Raw genomic sequence first — 19,182 nt, 5'->3', positions numbered from 1 at the left:
TGAAGAAGAAACTGAAGCTATTGAGCGAATAGCTATTGACGCTATTCATAGTCATAGCATGGCCGAATAGCTGCGTTAGCATCGCCGATAAAATGTGTGGACCAAACGATCAGGACTTTCGCATCTTTTGACACTGGAGCAACTTAAATCCGTCGATTGGTAAGTGTTTGTTTCGCATTAAAAGTGGGTGGAAGGAAACGTAATATAGTTGCAAATGCATCTACAGGTTATCCATACATCTCTGTGCCATGTCTGCTTTAGCACCGCTGGTCAAATGTGAAGACACTCTGGTACATTCAATGGGGGTCTGGCGGCAGATTTCTTGCCAGTGGTGCAACTTGAATCCCTCCCTGTTAATGTTGTTACACCCTCCGACAACACACCCACCAGGCATGATGTCTCCAAAGTTCCAAAAAATAGTCGAAAAAACGGAAAATAAGAGAGCTGAGACCCGGTGTTTGTAATGTGTAGAAAATGAAAATGGTGGGTGTGTTACCTCGGCGACGTCACATTCTGACGTCATCGCCTCCAGCGCGATGAACAGAAAGGCGTTTAATTCGCCAAAATTCACCCATTTAGAGTTCGGAAATCGGTTAAAAAAAATAGATGGTCTTTTTTCTGCACCATCAAGGTATATATTGACGCTTACATAGGTCTGCTGATAATGTTCCCCTTTAATTTTCCGCTTCTTCCACGGTAAGCAGCCGCTAACCTTATTTCCCCCGTAGAAGAAGAAGTGCATGCTGGGATATATGACTGCGGGAGGCGTGCCGTTTCTGTGTGTTTATGTTTGGACCCCAAAATGTCTCCTATTAAGAGACACACTTATGACGCAGAGTTTAAAGTCAAGGCCATCAGTCACACAGTAGAAGACGGGAATAGAACAGCAGCGAGAGAATTGAACATTGACTTGTTTAATGAGGACTTGGACGAGACGGAGCCGGGCATGTTGGATGCTGTATTCGCACAACTGTTTGATTCCAACACTGAAGAAGAAGAATTTGAGAAGAAGAATTTGAGGGATTGGTGGATGAAGAATAACTTAATAAAGTGAGCTCTACATGTTTATTTTGTGTGTTGTGTGACATTATCCTTTGAGCAACGTTGAGTTATTGATATATTATTGCTTTGCACTATTTCCAGTCTTACTATATTGTGATTGCACTAACCTTTGATTTACCGTAACAGTATCAGACTGTTTTTTACCTCTTTATTGAATCGGTTAAAATAATAAAACAGCAGTTTATTCATTTTGGGAGTGAACGTAGTTTTCAGAACGCTGGTTTGTAATCTATTAATAAAGTTTGACTGACCTATCTGACTGTTTTGTTGACATTCCCTTTAGCGCAGCTCCATCTAAAGCAGGGGTGTCAAACTCAATGTACCTGGGGACCACTGGATGCAGAGTCTGGGTGAGGCTGGGCCGCAAGAAAAGATTTCTTTAAAAAAATGTTTGTCTGTGCAAATAAGACACGTCGGGGGGGCCCCTGTGCTCAACAAAGAAATATTGCATCCCCCACTTTTCCTGCAATTGTCTTTGCTCATCACAAACCTTTCTCTTCACTGCAAGACAAGACATGTTTGGGGTTGTGGAATATATTTGTATTTAGCCGATGCACGGAGAATGTTATTTCCGCAATGTGTGTCGTTCCGCTTTTCCTCCCTACAGCAACGCGGCGGTCGGGGGATAATAGTACAGGGATAGCGAGCGCAAAAAAGTGAGGGCCCCCGGAGTCATCCAAGGTCACATAGAAAAATATGTAGTGTTCATCGTGTGAGGCAATGTGAATGAAACAATAAAAAAAAACAAATAACGATTTGAATTGGTCCAGGTTATCGGGGACTGTTATTGCGGGACTCTGACAGCAGCCAGGCACGTAAGAAAACCCTCGTCTCCATGGCAACGTCTCTGTCGCTTTCACTAATTTGCCGCTTTTCCACTAACGCAGGGGTAGGCAACCCAGAATGTTGAAAGAGCCATTTTCGACCCAAATAACACAACGCTGTCAAGCGCCATTCATGTAAAACTCGCGGGCCGCGCTAACATTAAACTTTCATATGAAGGTGGGGGCCGCTAAACAACGTCTCGCGTGCTGCAATTGGCCCCCCGGCCGCGTGTCAGAGACTCCTGATCTAAAGGATGCATAACATAACCCCAGCCTCTACTGTAGCATCCATTCTATGCGCCTTATAATGCGGTGCACCTTTTATATGAAGTAAGTGTTAAATAGGCCATTCATTGAAGGTGCGCCTTATAGTGCGTAAAATAAGGTAAACATAAACAGAATGCTGGACGACAGCAAAGACTTACGGCGTCCACAAAGTACGTCCGTACATGACAATCAACAATGTCCACACAAAGAAGTAAATAGACTTCTTGCTGACACAAAGCAGGTGCGTGGTATATCGCTGAAATGAAGACATGAAAGTGCTACAGGAAAACAGCGCCGTGGAACAGTGGTTGAAGAACACTGCACTAGGTGACAAAAAGCAACAAGAAAGGTGAAGTCTTATGGTGTTCATAGATGTGATATGGCACCTAAGGATGTTTTTAACAAATGTCTGACTTGTCGGCCTTTGAGTAACATTTGTGTGCGTGTCATTTTAAACACCATCAAGGTTTTCTGGGGGCCGGCACGGAGGATTTGGACTTCACTACGGGAGCAAATGTTTCTCTTCTACAACCAAACTCGTCCTTACCGCACGTTTGCTTCTCCCTGAAGTCGGCGGAGGAATGGCTTCTCTTCCAGCTGCCGTTTGGTACCGGAGCTGCTGCTTTCATGCGGGACGGGCCGACGTACGGACCTGCTGGCACACAGAACCTCATTTTCACACTCTTGACTTTGATACACCAGCACCAGGTTATCAGCTGCCATACCACACCACCATTGGCGATGTGAGTATGGACATTTTCACACTCTTGACTTTGATACACCAGCACCAGGTTATCAGCTGCCATACCACACCACCATTGGAGATGTGAGTATGGACATTTTCACACTCTTGACTTTGATACACCAGCACCAGGTTATCAGCTGCCATACCACACCACCATTGGAGGTGTGAGTATGGACATTTTCACTCTTGACTTTGATACACCAGCACCAGGTTATCAGCTGCCATACCACACCACCATTGGAGATGTGAGTATGGACATTTTCACACTCTTGACTTTGATACACCAGCACCAGGTTATCAGCTGCCATACCACACCACCATTGGAGATGTAAGTATGGACATTTTCACACTCTTGACTTTGATACACCAGCACCAGGTTATCAGCTGCCATACCACACCACCATTGGAGATGTGAGTATGGGCATTTTCACACTCTTGACTTTGATACACCAGCACCAGGTTATCAGCTGCCATACCACACCACCATTGGAGATGTGAGTATGGACATTTTCACACTCTTGACTTTGATACACCAGCACCAGGTTATCAGCTGCCATACCACACCACCATTGGAGATGTGAGTATGGGCATTTTCACACTCTTGACTTTGATACACCAGCACCAGCTTATCAGCTGCCATACCACACCACCATTGGAGATGTGAGTATGGGCATTTTCACACTCTTGACTTTGATACACCAGCACCAGGTTATCAGCTGCCATACCACACCACCATTGGAGATGTGAGTATGGACATTTTCACACTCTTGACTTTGATACACCAGCACCAGGTTATCAGCTGCCATACCACACCACCATTGGAGATGTGAGTATGGACATTTTCACACTCTTGACTTTGATACACCAGCACCAGGTTATCAGCTGCCATACCACACCACCATTGGAGATGTGAGTATGGGCATTTTCACACTCTTGACTTTGATACACCAGCACCAGCTTATCAGCTGCCATACCACACCACCATTGGAGATGTGAGTATGGGCATTTTCACACTCTTGACTTTGATACACCAGCACCAGGTTATCAGCTGCCATACCACACCACCATTGGAGATGTGAGTATGGACATTTTCACACTCCTCTTGACTTTGATACACCAGCACCAGGTTATCAGCTGCCATACCACACCACCATTGGATATGTGAGTATGGACATTTTCACACTCTCGACTTTGATACACCAGCACCAGGTTATCAGCTGCCATACCGCACCACCATTGGAGATGTGAGTATGGACATTTTCACACTCTTGACTTTGATACACCAGCACCAGGTTATCAGCTGCCATACCACACCACCATTGGAGATGTGAGTATGGACATTTTCACACTCTTGACTTTGATACACCAGCACCAGGTTATCAGCTGCCATACCACACCACCATTGGAGATGTGAGTATGGACATTTTCACACTCTTGACTTTGATACACCAGCACCAGGTTATCAGCTGCCATACCACACCACCATTGGAGATGTAAGTATGGACATTTTCACACTCTTGACTTTGATACACCAGCACCAGGTTATCAGCTGCCATACCACACCACCATTGGAGATGTGAGTATGGGCATTTTCACACTCTTGACTTTGATACACCAGCACCAGGTCATCAGCTGCCATACCACACCACCATTGGAGATGTGAGTATGGACATTTTCACACTCTTGACTTTGATACACCAGCACCAGGTTATCAGCTGCCATACCACACCACCATTGGAGATGTGAGTATGGGCATTTTCACACTCTAGACTTTGATACACCAGCACCAGGTTATCAGCTGCCATATGTGAGTATGGGCTGGTATTGAATTGTACACTTTTAGTATTTTGTAGAAAAGGTTGAATGGAGTGAAATGATACTAAAATATTTATTATTAACCGTGTGGAACATACGTAAGTATTTTAACTTTAACTTAACTTGTTTTACCTTCTTTTATATTTTAATTACCTACTTTATTTTTATTTATCTTTTGTTTCACCTTCTATTTAACTTGTATTTTTTACTCCTTGAGTATTTATTTACCTTTTTTTTTACATTCTTTTACTTTTCATTTACCTTCTGTTTAACTTTTGATCTACCATGTTTTACCTTCTATTTAACTTGCTTTACCTTATTTTACATTTTATTATCCTTCTTCTACCTTTGATTAAACTTGCTTTAAATGTTATTTACCTCATTTTACCTTGAATTTACCTTCTACTTAACTTTTTATTAAACATTTTACTTTGAATTGACCATCTTTAACATTTTATTTACTTATTTACCTTCTTTTTGCCTTCTATTGAACTTGGCTTACCGTCTGTTAACTTTTATTTAACTTATTATACCTTCCCTTTACCGTGTGTTTACTTTTATTTATTTTTTTAATCACTGCACCTCTTTTACCTTCTGTTGAACTTGTTGTTCCTTGGTTTGAATTTTATTCAGTTTATTTTACCTTTTTTTGTTGTATTTTACCTTCTTTTTAACATATTTACTTTAATTTAACTTATAATTAACTTGTTTTACCTTCTTTTACATTTTAATGACCTTATTTTACTTCTTATTTATCTTGTGTCTTACCTTCTATTCAACTTGTAATTTTTTTACCCCTTATTCAACTTATTTGAGTTCTTATTTACCTTTTTTTTTTTACATTGTTTTACTTTTTATTCACCTTCTATTTAACTTTTTTTTAATCTACCCTGGTTTACTTTCTATTTAACTTGCTTTATCTTATTTTACATTTTATTAACCCTGTTGTACCTTTCATTAAACTTTCTTAAAATGTTCTTTACCTAATTGTACCTTGAAGTTACCTTTTATTTAATTTTTTAAAAAACATTACACTTTTAACGTACCTTCTGGAACCTTTTATTGACTAATTTATTTACCTTTTTCTGCCTTCTATTGAACTTGTTTAACCTTCTGTTAACTTTTATTTAACTTATTATACCTTCCATTTACTGTGTATTTACTTTTTTTTTTTTTTTTTAATCACTGCACTTCTTTTACCTTCTATTGAACTTGTACTTTGGTTTGAATTTTATTCAGCTTGTTTTACCTTTTATTTGTTGTGTTTTACCTTCTTTTTAACATATTTACTTTAATTTACCTTATAATTAACTTGTTTTACCTTCTTTTACATTTTAATGACCTTATTTTACTTTTTATTTATCTTGTGTCTTACCTTCTATTTAACTTGTTTTTTTTTTTTACCCCTTATTTAACTTGAGTTCTTATTTACCTTTTTTTTTTTTTTCAACATTGTTTTACTTTTTGATTACCTTCTATTTAACTTTTTTTAATCTACCCTGGTTTACCTTCTATTTAACTTGCTTTATCTTATTTAACATTTTATTAACCCTGTTGTACCTTTCATTAAACTTGCTTTAAATGTTCTTTACCTAATTTTACCTTGAATTTACCTTTTATTTACATTTTTAAAAAACATTACACTTTTAAAGTACCTTCTGGAACCTTTTATTGACTAATTTATTTACCTTTTTCTGCCTTCTATTGAGCTTGTTTAACCTTCTGTTAACTTTTATTTAACTTATTATACCTTCCATTTACAGTGTATTTCCTTTTTTTTTTTTTTTTAATCACTGCACTTCTTTTACCTTCTATTGAACTTGTTGTACTTTGGTTTACATTTTATTCAGCATATTTTACCTTTTTTTGTTGTATTTTACCTTCTTTTTAACATATTTACTTTAATTTACCTTATAATTAACTTGTTTTACCTTCTTTTACATTTTAATGACCTTATTTTACTTCTTATTTATCTTGTGTCTTACCTTCTATTCAACTTGTAATTTTTTTTACCCCTTATTTAACTTATTTGAGTTCTTATTTACCTTTTTTTTTACATTGTTTTACTTTTTATTCACCTTCTATTTAACTTTTTTTAATCTACCCTGGTTTACCTTCTATTTAACTTGCTTTATCTTATTTTACATTTTATTTACCCTGTTGTACCTTTCATGAAACTTTCTTTAAATGTTCTTTACCTAATTTTACCTTGAATTTACCTTTTATTTAAACTTTTAAAAAACATTACACTTTTAACGTACCTTCTGGAACCTTTTATTGACTAATTTATTTACCTTTTTCCGCCTTCCATTGAACTTGTTTAACCTTTTGTTAACTTTTATTTAACTTATTATACCTTTCATTTACTGTGTATTTCCTTTTTTTTTTTTTTTTTTTTAAATCACTGCACCTCTATTACCTTCTATTGAACTTGTTGTACTTTGGTTTACATTTTATTCAGCTTATTTTACCTTTTATTTGTTGTATTTTACCTTCCTTTTAACATATTTACTTTAATTTACCTTATAATTAACTTGTTTTACCTTCTTTTACATTTTAATGACCTTATTTTACTTCTTATTTATCTTGTGTCTTACCTTCTATTCAACTTGTAATTTTTTTACCCCTTATTTAACTTATTAGAGTTCTTATTTACCTTTTTTTTTACATTGTTTTACTTTTTATTCACCTTCTATTTAACTTTTGTAATCTACCCTGGTTTACCTTCTATTTAACTTGCTTTATCTTATTTTACATTTTATTAACCCTGTTGTACCTTTCATTAAACGTTCTTTAAATGTTCTTTACCTAATTTTACCTTGAATTGACCTTCTATTTACATTTTTAATAAACATTACACTTTTAACGTACCTTCTTGAACCTTTTATTGACTAATTTATTTACATTCTTTTGCCTTCTATTGAACTTCTTTTATGCGGTCGGAATTTGATCTCCACTTTGGGACTAACACTCATTAAAAGGTTAATTGATGCCACAGAAAATAAATCCAAGCTATTTTTCTACTGGACTTGACAAACTTAATGGGTTAACAGCTGCAGGGCTAGGACTTGGAGGACAAGTAGATGTTAGGACTGCTCGTATCAGACATCGTCCAATATTTGCCGACACGGTAGCGATGTGTGATATCAAGATGGGACGGGGTGGTCAGGATGCAAAGAGAAGTCTTGCCTGTCATCCTGTGAGGCACACTTTCCCTGCTCTTCATGGCTCCTCTTGGTGAGATGTAGCGCACCGACGTCTCCTCCAGGTACTTGTCCACAGGATCTGGGCACACTGGCGCACACAAGATTTACATTCATGTTATGTCCAGGAAAGAGCAACAATCCCTACTTGCACTCATGAAGGACAAGATGTCACTACTGCCCTCTGCTGCTTCCTGTCCGGCATTACAGCTGCCGTCTCTATTAGCTACCATCCAACAGCATCATTTTGCGCTGATGAAATGATATTTAATACTTTTTACAAACTCTGGGAATTAGTACCTGGACACAGAGGGACTTTAAGAACATCAATTAATTAAATCAGAGTCAATAGTAGTTTTGCCTATGTTTATTTCTTTCACACTATTGACTAGAGCTGGGCAAAAAAACAATATCAATATACACTATATTGCCAAGAGTATTTGGCCACCTGCCTTGACTCACATATGAAGCTGAAGTGCCATCCCATTCCTAACCCATAAGGTTCAATATGACCTTTTGCAGCGATTACATCTTCAACTCTCCTGGGAAGGCTGTCCACAAGGTTGCAGAGTGTGTTTATAAAAATGTTCCAGCATTCTTTCAAAAGCGCATTGGTGAAGTCACAAACTGATGTGCCTGGCTCTTAGTCTCCGTTCTAAATCATCCCAAAGGTCCATCCATCCATTTTCTACCGCTTATTCCCTTTCGGGGTCGCGGGGGGCGCTGGCGCCTATCTCAGCTACAATCGGGCGGAAGGCAGGGTACACCCTGGACAAGTCGCCACCTCATCGCAGGGCCAACACAGATAGACAGACAACATTCACTCTCACATTTACACACTAGGGACCATTTAGTGTTGCCAATCAACCTATCCCCAGGTGCATGTCTTTGGAGGTGGGAGGAAGCCGGAGTACCCGGAGGCAACCCACGCATTCACGGGGAGAACATGCAAACTCCACACAGAAAGATCCCGAGCCTGGATTTGAACCCGGGACTGCAGGAACTTCGTATTGTGAGGCAGACGCACTAACCCCTCTGCCACCGTGAAGCCCCATCCATCCCAAAGGTGTTCTATTAAATTCAGGTCAGGACTCTGTGCAGGCCAGTCAAGTTCATCCACACCAGACTCTGTCATCTGTGTCTTTATTGGTCTTGCTTTGTGCACTGGTGCACAGTCATGTTGGAAGAGGAAGGGGGCCCGCTCCAAACTGTTCCCACCAGGAACAAGGTTAGAAACAGTCTCCGTGCCTGATTTTATACACCTGTGGCCGGGCCAAGTGATTAGAACACCTGATTCTCATCATTTGGATGGGTGGCCAAATACTTTTGGCAATATAGTATATATCGCCATAGACACGTCATTGACATCTATGAAAAACGCGTTCGATAAAACTTTCATCGGAAGAAAGTAGGTATAGAAGCAAGGTTAGTTGCATGAACAAAGTCACTCGCTCTCTGGCAACCGAGCAACGCAGGAAGTGATCACTGATCAGTGGGCGTGACTACAGCCAATCAGCTAACAGTATCAACTATCACGTTTGGCGGTTTATTCTTTGCATGGAGTGAGAAGAGGAAGTCAAAATGAAGAAATTGTGGATCCAGGTTTATGGATGCGTTGTCAGACCAATGTGGTGTGTACATGATGCAAGGCAAGACCGCTAATACCACACCAAGACTTTACAGCACAGCTGCAATTTCCTGCCAACAGGAAATAGTTAACAAGTTTGTCTTTGTTTACATTTTCACACTTTGCACTATTTTCATACACTTGATGAAACATTTCTTACATATTCATGATTTTTGCACCTCATTTTAAAAGCTTATTGTTAAGTGTTCAATGTTTACATTGTTTTCCATGCTTGTGTAGACATTTTCTTTCCTTTCTGCTTTTATAGCTACGGGGATAATTTCATTGTATTTAATTATTTTTTTCTCCCTGTCCTTATTTTGGATAAGTCCCAAAAAGGTGTAACGGTACACAAAAATTTTGGTTCGGTACGTACCTCGGTTTAGGTCACGGTTCGGTTCATTTTCGGTACAGTACGAAAACAACGAAATATACATTATTTGGTTATTTGTTTTCCAAATTTGTAAACAATGGCTTTATCCTTTTAACATTGGGAACACTATAATAATTCTGCCCACTTTAATCCACATTAAACTGCCTCAAATTGTTTCTCAGATTAAATAAAATTACAAAAAGGTTCTACATATAAAAAGTGCAACATTAAACAGTTTCAAGTCAACTCATCATGCTTCATTTATTACAGCATTTGGGAAGCCTGTAGTTGATTTTTATTATATAAATATTATATTTTTATCAATATGTGATAGCAGGGACCCTGCCATTCAAAACTAAGCTGCTACATTACTAATGATTAATGTAACTATTGCTGGAAAAAATAGTACAATAGCAATAGGAGAGACTATTCAGCCCTGAACACCATGGAGTTCAAGTGAAATAACAGACAGACAGGGCTTTGCTGCCCCTAACACACACACACACACACTGCAAAATCAGCTAATGTTACAATAAAAGCTAATTAGCCTTCACCTCAAGCCAGGACTGCGAGCGAGAAGTTTAAGTTTCTCGAAGGTCAACAGGCTCATAGTGATGTTAGTAGTAGTTGACTGGGAGGTGTTTATTGTCATTTGGGGAGAGTACGCTGCCTTATGCTCACCTGCTAAACACCTATCTGCTCGACGCTGAAGCATTGACTACATGCGCTCTGAATACGCACTGCTGATTGGCTGTTATTGCTATGTATGTAACCAATCAGATGGTTGTGTGGGTGGGACAATGCTGGGTGTCAAAACAGAAGCAGAAGAAGCGAAGCAGCTTGTTAAGATTTAGCTAGGAAATTTGTTCGAACTGAAACCCCCGTACCGAAATGGTTCTATACAAATACACCTACCGTTACAGCCCTACCACCATCATTTCTTGTCGTCGTCGTCAGATTAAAATTGCGATCTGATAAATGATCTCACAAGAGAGAGTAACCAGATATTAACAGGAAATTATCAAGTCGATTAATAATAGTGTTGAGGTAAAAATACAACTGGAAATGATGCAATGTTACACACAAACTTCAGCAGCCAAATTAGGAGCCCTTGTTTTGAAATGGTTCTATATGAACAAATATGGGAGGTTGCAATATGTATCGCAATATAGATTTTACAATACCGTATTTTTCAGACTATAAGGCGCACTTAAAATCCTTTCATTTTCTCAAAAACTGACAATGCGCCCAATAACCCGGTGCGCCTAATGTACGGAATAATTCTGGTTGGGCTTGCCGACCTCGAATACATTTTATTTGGTACATGGTGAAATAATAAAATGGCAGTCAAACATAAGATATACGTGTAGACTGCAATATGACGGCAGTAAACAACACCAAAACTTTAAATGTTTCTTTGAAAGAAAAGAACATTACACACGGCACTCAAAAAGTTTTAGTATAACTTTGGAGCCGCACCGCTTGATGGGTGGTCGGCCCATTACAGCTACGGTAGTCAGAGATACAAGTACTACTATGGTGTGTGTATAAGGACCGCACTATGGCACCCATTAGCAGACATATTATCTGCTGTTTTGTTTCACAATATTATGCAAAACTAACTTGGCTTACCTTCTGGTACCCGCTGATCTGTATTTGGGATCTGCATAAGTCCTGAAAATGTGCGCACTGTAGTCCGTGCCGATACCGTAGTCGATAAGCTTCTTATTTTTCACTATCTTCTTGTTATGGGACATTCATCCTCCACTGTTGGCATTTCTAATATAAACTTCGTAGCGTAAAGTTCTAACTTATATCACGCTATAGAAGCGCTAAAAGCATACCGGTGTAGTGAGTTTACATTATTCACCCAAGGAACTTTAGTTATTAGAGAGTTCCGGTCGGAAGTTTTTTTCACGGGACACATTTCCGGCGTTGTTGTTGCACTAGTGAGCCACGGATGAGGAGATGCTGCTCCGTTATTGATTGAAGTAAAGTCTGACTACAACAAAGATGACGGGGAGAAGATGCTGTCCAAGTGGAGGCACGTAATTAAGACCACCCACTGAAGTGACTGTCAGGAAGTGACTTGAAGATGATGTGTAAAACATCATCTATGCAACATTTTGAGCAAAAAAAAACCCACCATTACATGTTATGTAGACCACAAGGAAGTCTTTTATATTTAGAAAAAAAAATCATAACATGACCCCTTCAACCTACTCAGTGGCCTAGTGGTTAGAGTGTCCGCCCTGTGATGGGTAGGTTGTGAGTTCAAAGCCCGGCAGTCATACCAAAGACTATTAAAATGGGAGCCATTACCTCCCTGCTTGGCACTCAGCATCAAGGCTTGGAATTGGGGGTTTAATCACCATAAATTATTCCGGGGCGTGGACATCGCTGCTCCTCACTGCTCCCCTCACCTCTCATGGGGTGAACATGGGGATGGGTCAAATGCAGAGGACAAATTTCACCACACCTAGTGTGTGTGTGTGTGTGACAATCATTGCTACTTTAACTTAACTTTCATTTACCATATTTTTTGGACTATAAGTCGCTCCGGAGTATACGTCGCACCTGCCGAAAATGCACAATAAAGAAGGAAAAAAACATATATACGTCGCACTGGAGTATATGTCGCATTTTTGGGGGAAATGTATTCGATAAAACCCAAAACCAAAAACAGACATTTGAAAGGCAATTTAAAATAAATAGAGAATAGTGAACAACAGGCTGAATAAGTGTACGTTCCATCCATCTTCTTCCGCTTATCCGAGGTCAGGTCGCGGGGGCAACAACCTAAGCAGGGAAACCCAGACTTCCCTCTCCCCAGCCACTTCGTCTAGCTCTTCCCGGGGGATCCCGAGGCGTTCCCAGGCCAGCTGGGAGACATAGTCTTCCCAACGTGTCCTGGGTCTTCCCCGTGGCCTCCTACCGGTTGGACGTGCCCTAAACACCTCCCTAGGGAGGCGTTCGGGTGGCATCCTGACCAGATGCCCGAACCACTTCATCTGGCTCCTCTCCATGTGGAGGAGCAGCGGCTTTACTTTGAGTTCCTCCCGGATGACAGAGCTTCTCACCCTATCTCTAAGGGAGAGACCCGCCACCCGGCGGAGGAAAATCATTTGGGCCGCTTGTACCCGTGATCTTATCCTTTCGGTCATGACCCAAAGCTCATGACCATAGGTGAGGATGGGAACGTAGATCGACCGGTAAATTGAGAGCTTTGCCTTCCGGCTCAGCTCCTTCTTCACCACAACGGATCGGTACAACGTCTGCATTAGTGAAGACGCCGCACCGATCCGCCTGTCGATCTCACGATCCACTCTTCCCTCACTCGTGAACAAGACTCCTAGGTACTTGAACTCCTCCACTTGGGGCAGGGTCTCCTCCCTAACCCAGAGATGGCACTCCACACTTTTCCGGGAGAGAACCATGGACTCGGACTTGGAGGTGCTGATTCTCATTCCGGTCGCTTCACACTCGGCTGCGAACCGATCCAGTGAGAGCTGAAGATCCCGGTCAGATGAAGCCATCAGGACCACATCATCTGCAAAAAGCAGAGACCTAATCCCGCGGCCACCAAACCGGAACCCCTCAACGCCTCGACTGCCCCTAGAAATTCTGTCCATAAAAGTTATGAACAGAATGGGTGACAAAGGACAGCCTTGGCGGAGTCCGACCCTCACTGGAAATGTGTTCGACTTACTGCCGGCAATGCGGACCAAGTTCTGACACTGATCATACAGGGAGTGGACCGCCACAATAAGACAGTCCGATACCCCATACTCTCTGAGCACTCCCCACAGGACTTCCCGAGGGACACGGTCCAATGCCTTCTCCAAGTCCACAAAGCACATGTAGACTGGTTGGGCAAACTCCCATGCACCCTCAAGAACCCTGCCGAGAGTATAGAGCTGGTCCACAGTTCCACGACCAGGACGAAAACCACACTGTTCCTCCTGAATCTGAGGTTCCACTATCCGACGTTATATGAGGCATAAATAAGCAACTGCTATGTTAACCTAACATATTATGGTAAGAGTCATTCAAATAACTAGAACATATAGAACATGCTATACCTTTACCAAACTATCTCTCACTCCTAATCCATAAATCCCATGAAATCTTCTTCCTCGATATCGCTTCTAAACAACTCTGACAACTCCAAACTCTTGTCCTTTTCTGCTGCATATTTCACTACATCCAGCTTGTAATCTGCAGTACATGATTTCCTTTTCGCTGTCATTTTTGTTCAGCCCTTCTCACTTTTTATAAGTTACCGCCAACGATGAAATGATCCATTTTAATAGCTACGGCAGTAGCATGTAGCATATAGCAGTTAGCATTCCATGACCCACAATGCACTTCTGCTATGACCCTCCCCCGCCGAATTCTTATTGGTTGACGTGTGTGTGACGATTGCTGACATTTTCTTTGTCTCTTCCGCGAATGAGATAAATAATATTGATATTTTATGGTAATGTGTTAATAATTTCACACTTAAGTCGCTCTGGAGTACATGTTGCACCCCCGGCCAAAATATGAAAAAAAGTGCGACTTATAGTCCGAAAAATACGGTAATGTGCTGTATAATCTGGTGCGCCTTTTGTCTGAAAATAGACCTGAATAGACCCGCTCGTCGGCAGTGTGCCTTATCACCTGGTGTGCCCTAAGGTCCAGAAAATACGGTATATACACATTTAAGAGAATTGGATGTGTACGAACCCTCTTTTTTGAATTAAAGTTAAAAGTTAAAGTACATACAGTGGGGCCAAAAAGTATTTAGTCAGCCAGCGATTGTGCAAGTTCTCCCACTTCAAATGATGACAGAGGTCTGTCATTTTCATCATAGGTACACTTCAACTGGGAGAGACAGAATGTGGAAAAAAAATCCAGGAATTCACATTGTAGGAATTTTAAAGAATTTATTTGTAAATGATGGTGGAAAATAAGTATTTGGTCAAGCATTCAAAGCTCTCACTGACGGAAGGAGGTTTTGGCTCCAAATCTCAGGATACATGGCCCCATTCATTCTTTCCTTAACACGGATCAATCGTCCTGTCCCCTTAGCAGAAAAACAGCCCCAAAGCATGATGTTTCCACCCCCATGCTTCACAGTAGGTATGGTGTTCTTGGGATGCAACTCAGTATTCTTCTTCCTCCAAACACGACCAGTTGAGTTTAGAATTAATTTTAAAACATTGCTGTTTGTTTTTAAATCTTTACATGGACTGGCACCTCAATATATCTCGGACCTTATCCAAATTTACATTCCTGCGCGCGCTCTGAGGTCCGAGAGCCAGTTCCAGCTCGTGGTGCCCAAGACCAGACTTAAGACCAGGGGAGACAAGACCTTCTCTGTGGTCGGCCCTAAGCTCTGGAACACTCTGCCCCTCCATGTTCAAACTGCTTCCACAGTGGACTGTTTTAAGTCTCGTCTTAAGAGCCACTTTTATTCTTTGGCTTTTAACACTACGTGAGTTGTGTTGTCCTCTGTGTTTTTTATACACTTTGATTTCTATTTTATTGTTTTAATTGATTTTACCCTTTAAAATAGCTTTTAATCATATTTGTTTTTATATTGTTTTTATTGGTTTTCTATTTATTTATTTTTTGTTTTTATTCAGTCATTGGTGGAACATAATATGTATATATATATTATTTATTTATTTATTTTTTTTTACAATTGTTTTTAACATGGCTGTGCAGCACTTTGGAAACGTTATTGTTGTTTAAATGTGCTATATAAATAAAGTGGATTGGATTGGATTGAAACACGACCAGTTGAGTTGATACCAAAATGGATACATGGATGATACAGCAGAGGATTGGGAGAATGTCATGTGGTCAGATGAAACCAAAATAGAACTTTTTGGTATAAACTCAACTGGTGGTGTTTGGAGGAAGAAGAATACTGAGTTGCATCCCAAGAACACCACACCTACTGTGAAGCATGGGGGTGGAAACATCATGCTTTGGGGCTGTTTTTCTGCTAAGGGGACAGGACGATTGATCCGTGTTAAGGAAAGAATGAAAGGGGCCATGTATCGTGAGATTTGGAGCCAAAACCTCCTTCCATCAGTGAGAGCTTTGAATGTATGTGTCCTCTGCCTTTGATCCATCACCCTTGTTCACCCCCTGGGAGGTGAGGGGAGCAGTGAGCGGCACCGGTAGCCACGCCCAGGAATCATGTTTGGTGATTTAACCTCAAATTCCAACCCTTGATGCTGAGTGCCAAGCAGGGAGGTAATGGCTCCCATTTTTATAGTCTTTGGTATGACTCGGCTGGGGTTTGAACTCACAACCTACCCATCTCAGGGCGGACACTCTTACCACTGGGCCACTGAGTTTGAGGGGAAGAACAGCCAATCACGTAGCTAATCAGCAGTCAGTAAACAACTGCCAATAAGTCGCAGATCCAATAAGGCTCACCTGATCCACCTTGGATCCGGTCTTAACCATATTATCAAACATGACCCGATAAGATGAGTGAATATGCGTGTTCTCAAGAGAAAAAGGTGCAGTTTGCAGGATTTGCAGACAGTAGGAGGAGAAAACTCACCAGCCTGTCGTCTCTTCAGCGTGACATAAGGCAACAGGTCATGGCGAGTGATAATCCTCAGGAGCTGGAGCACGTGTTGGAAGTTGGTCTCGTCGCAGCGACCCTGGCGCTCCAGGGCCAACAAGAAATCCCTCCCGCTCCTGATGCCGCCGCGCTCGTACTCGTCGATCACGTCCACGAACAAAAAAGACAGCACCCGAACGTCCCGGTGCGTGAGCTGGGCCCCGACTATGTCGAACATGCGGTGGAGGGAGTTCAAACCGTGCGACTTGTCCACCGCCTCCTCGGGCCAGGGCTCGAAGCTCCTGGACCCTCTGGATATGCTGGAGTTGACAAAGCAGGCGGAGACGCCGCCGCTCATGGAGCATCCCGGCCGGCGCGGGAGAGCACGGTTGTCCGTACGGCCGGCGGTGGCGCCGGCGCTGTGGTTGGAGTCCAGCGGGTGGGCCTGAATCTGAGGCCGGGCTTGATGCGCCGAGTCGTTGTTGTGATGAAGGCCCCCGCCGTGGAGTTGAGGCTGCTGCGATGTCATCTCAGGGGCCAAAACGGGACACGGTTGTTGTCAAAAACGCCAACCCCAGCTCCACGTGACGAGCTAGAAAGAGTGGCACACAATTATCTTCCATCAGTGTTTTTCTGCCTTTTTGGAGCCAAGGCACAATTTTGGCGTTGAAAGAATACGGAGACACACCGCCAGCAGAAATGATTAAAAAACAAAACTCAGTTGACAGTAAAAAGTTGTCGTCACAATTGTTGGATATGACTTTAAAGCATAAGCAAGCATGCATGACTATAGCTCTTGTCTCAAAGTAGGTGTACTGTCACCACCTGTCACATCACACCCTGACTTATTTGCACTTTTTTGCTCTTTTCCTGTGTTTAGTGTTTTACTTCTTGTCTCATATTTTTGTGTTTTTTTCTCTTTTTTTGGTATTTTCCTGTAGCAGTTTCATGTCTTCCTTGACCGCTATTCGCCACACCTGCTTTGTTTTAGCAATCAAGAATATTCCGGAAAAGGGTGGAGTGCCATCTCCGGGTCGGGGAGGAGAACCTGCCCCAAGTGGAGGAGTTCACGTACCTAGGAGTCTTGTTCACGAGTGAGGGAAGAGTGGATCGTGAGATCGACAGGAGGATCGGTGCGACGTCTTCAGTAATGCGGACGTTGTATCGATCCGTTGTGGTGAAGAAGGAGCTGAGCCGGAAGGCAAAGCTCTCAATTTACCGGTCGATCTACGTTCCCATCCTCACCTATGGTCATGAGCTTTGGGTCATGACCGAAAGGATAAGATCACGGGTACAAGCGGCCCAAATGAGTTTTGGCTCTCCCTTAGAGATAGGGTGAGAAGCTCTGCCATCCGGGAGGAGCTCAACGTAAAGCCGCTGCTCCTCCACATGGAGAGGAGCCAGATGAGGTGGTTCGGGCATCTGGTCAGGATGCCACCCGAACGCCTCCCTAGGGAGGTGTTTAGGGCACGTCCAGCTGGTAGGAGGCCACAGGGAAGACCCAGGACACGTTGGGAAGACTATGTCTCCCGGCTGGCCTGGGAACGCCTCGGGATCCCCCGGGAAGAGCTAGACGAAGTGGCTGGAGATAGGGAAGTCTGGGCTTCCCTGCTTAGGCTGCTGCCCCCGCGACCCGACCTCGGATAAGCGGAAGATGATGGATGGATGGATGGATGGAATATTTCAGTTGTTTTTATCCGTCTTTGTGTGGACATTGTTTATTGTCATGTCATGTTCGGATGTACATTGTGGACGCAGGCTTCGCTCCACAGTAAGTCTTTGCTGTCGTCCAGCATTCTGTTTTTGTTGACTTTGTAGCCAGTTCAGTGTTAGTTTGGTTCTGCATAGCCTTCCCTAAGCATGAATGCCTATTCTTAGGGGCACTCACCATTTGTTTATTTTTGGTTTAAGCATTAGACACATTTTTACCTGCACACTGCCTCCCACTGTTTCCGACATTCCGGGTGCCACCTACTGATGTGGAAGAGTATTACAGGGTTAGTCTGCCTAGCTCTAGACAGCACCCACACTCAACAACAACACAACATTTGCAGACTATAATTACTGCTTTGCAACAAATATTTTTAACCCAAATAGGTGAAATTAGATCATTTCCCACGGCACACCAGACTGTATCTCACGCGGCACAGTGGTTGAGAAACACTGTCTTAGACAACAGTCCCTCACTTACATATGTACAGTACAGGCCAAAAGTGTGGGCACCCCTTCTCATTTCTGTGCCTTTTCTTTATTCTCATGACTATTTTACATTGTAGAATGTCACACCAAAACTATGACACCTGTGAAGTGAAAACCCTTTCAGGTGACTATCTCTTGAAGCTCATGGAGAGAATGCCAAGAGTGTGCAAACCATTAATCTGAGCAAGGGTGGCTATTTTAAAGAAACTAGAGTTTTTAGTTATTTCACCTTTTCTTGTTAAGTACATAACTCCACATGTGTTCATTCATAGTTCTGATGTCACAATCTACAATGGAAATAGTCATGAAAAAAAATAAAACATTGCATTGAATGAGAAGGTGTGTCCAAACTTTTGCCCAGCACTGTATACTTCAACACGATAAATGCAACCCATTTCTTGTATTGGCCTATTCTGAATCCCTAATTAGCATTTTTTGGGGAGGTCACAAAAGCAACACATCCAAAATTAAGGGGAAACGAGAAAGGACAAAAAAATGA

General features: G+C 41.7%; 1 protein-coding gene across 1 annotated transcript in view; it reads right to left on the bottom strand.

Moving 5' to 3' along the window:
* dedd (death effector domain containing) overlaps nucleotides 1-19,182 on the bottom strand; it is a 31,860-nt gene that overhangs the window by 5,964 nt on the left and 6,714 nt on the right. The window contains exons 2-4 of the mRNA XM_061902459.1: nucleotides 16,482-17,076; nucleotides 7,903-8,007; nucleotides 2,701-2,805 (exon numbers count right to left, since the gene is read on the bottom strand). Coding sequence (XP_061758443.1) covers nucleotides 2,701-2,805; nucleotides 7,903-8,007; nucleotides 16,482-17,013 — 742 coding nt within the window. The 5' untranslated portion in view covers nucleotides 17,014-17,076. The remainder of the gene's footprint in view (nucleotides 1-2,700; nucleotides 2,806-7,902; nucleotides 8,008-16,481; nucleotides 17,077-19,182) is intronic.

This window comes from Nerophis ophidion, linkage group LG06 (genome assembly GCF_033978795.1).
Source record: "Nerophis ophidion isolate RoL-2023_Sa linkage group LG06, RoL_Noph_v1.0, whole genome shotgun sequence".
Lineage (NCBI taxonomy): Eukaryota > Metazoa > Chordata > Actinopteri > Syngnathiformes > Syngnathidae > Nerophis > Nerophis ophidion.
This window is presented reverse-complemented; position numbering and strand designations above follow the sequence as displayed.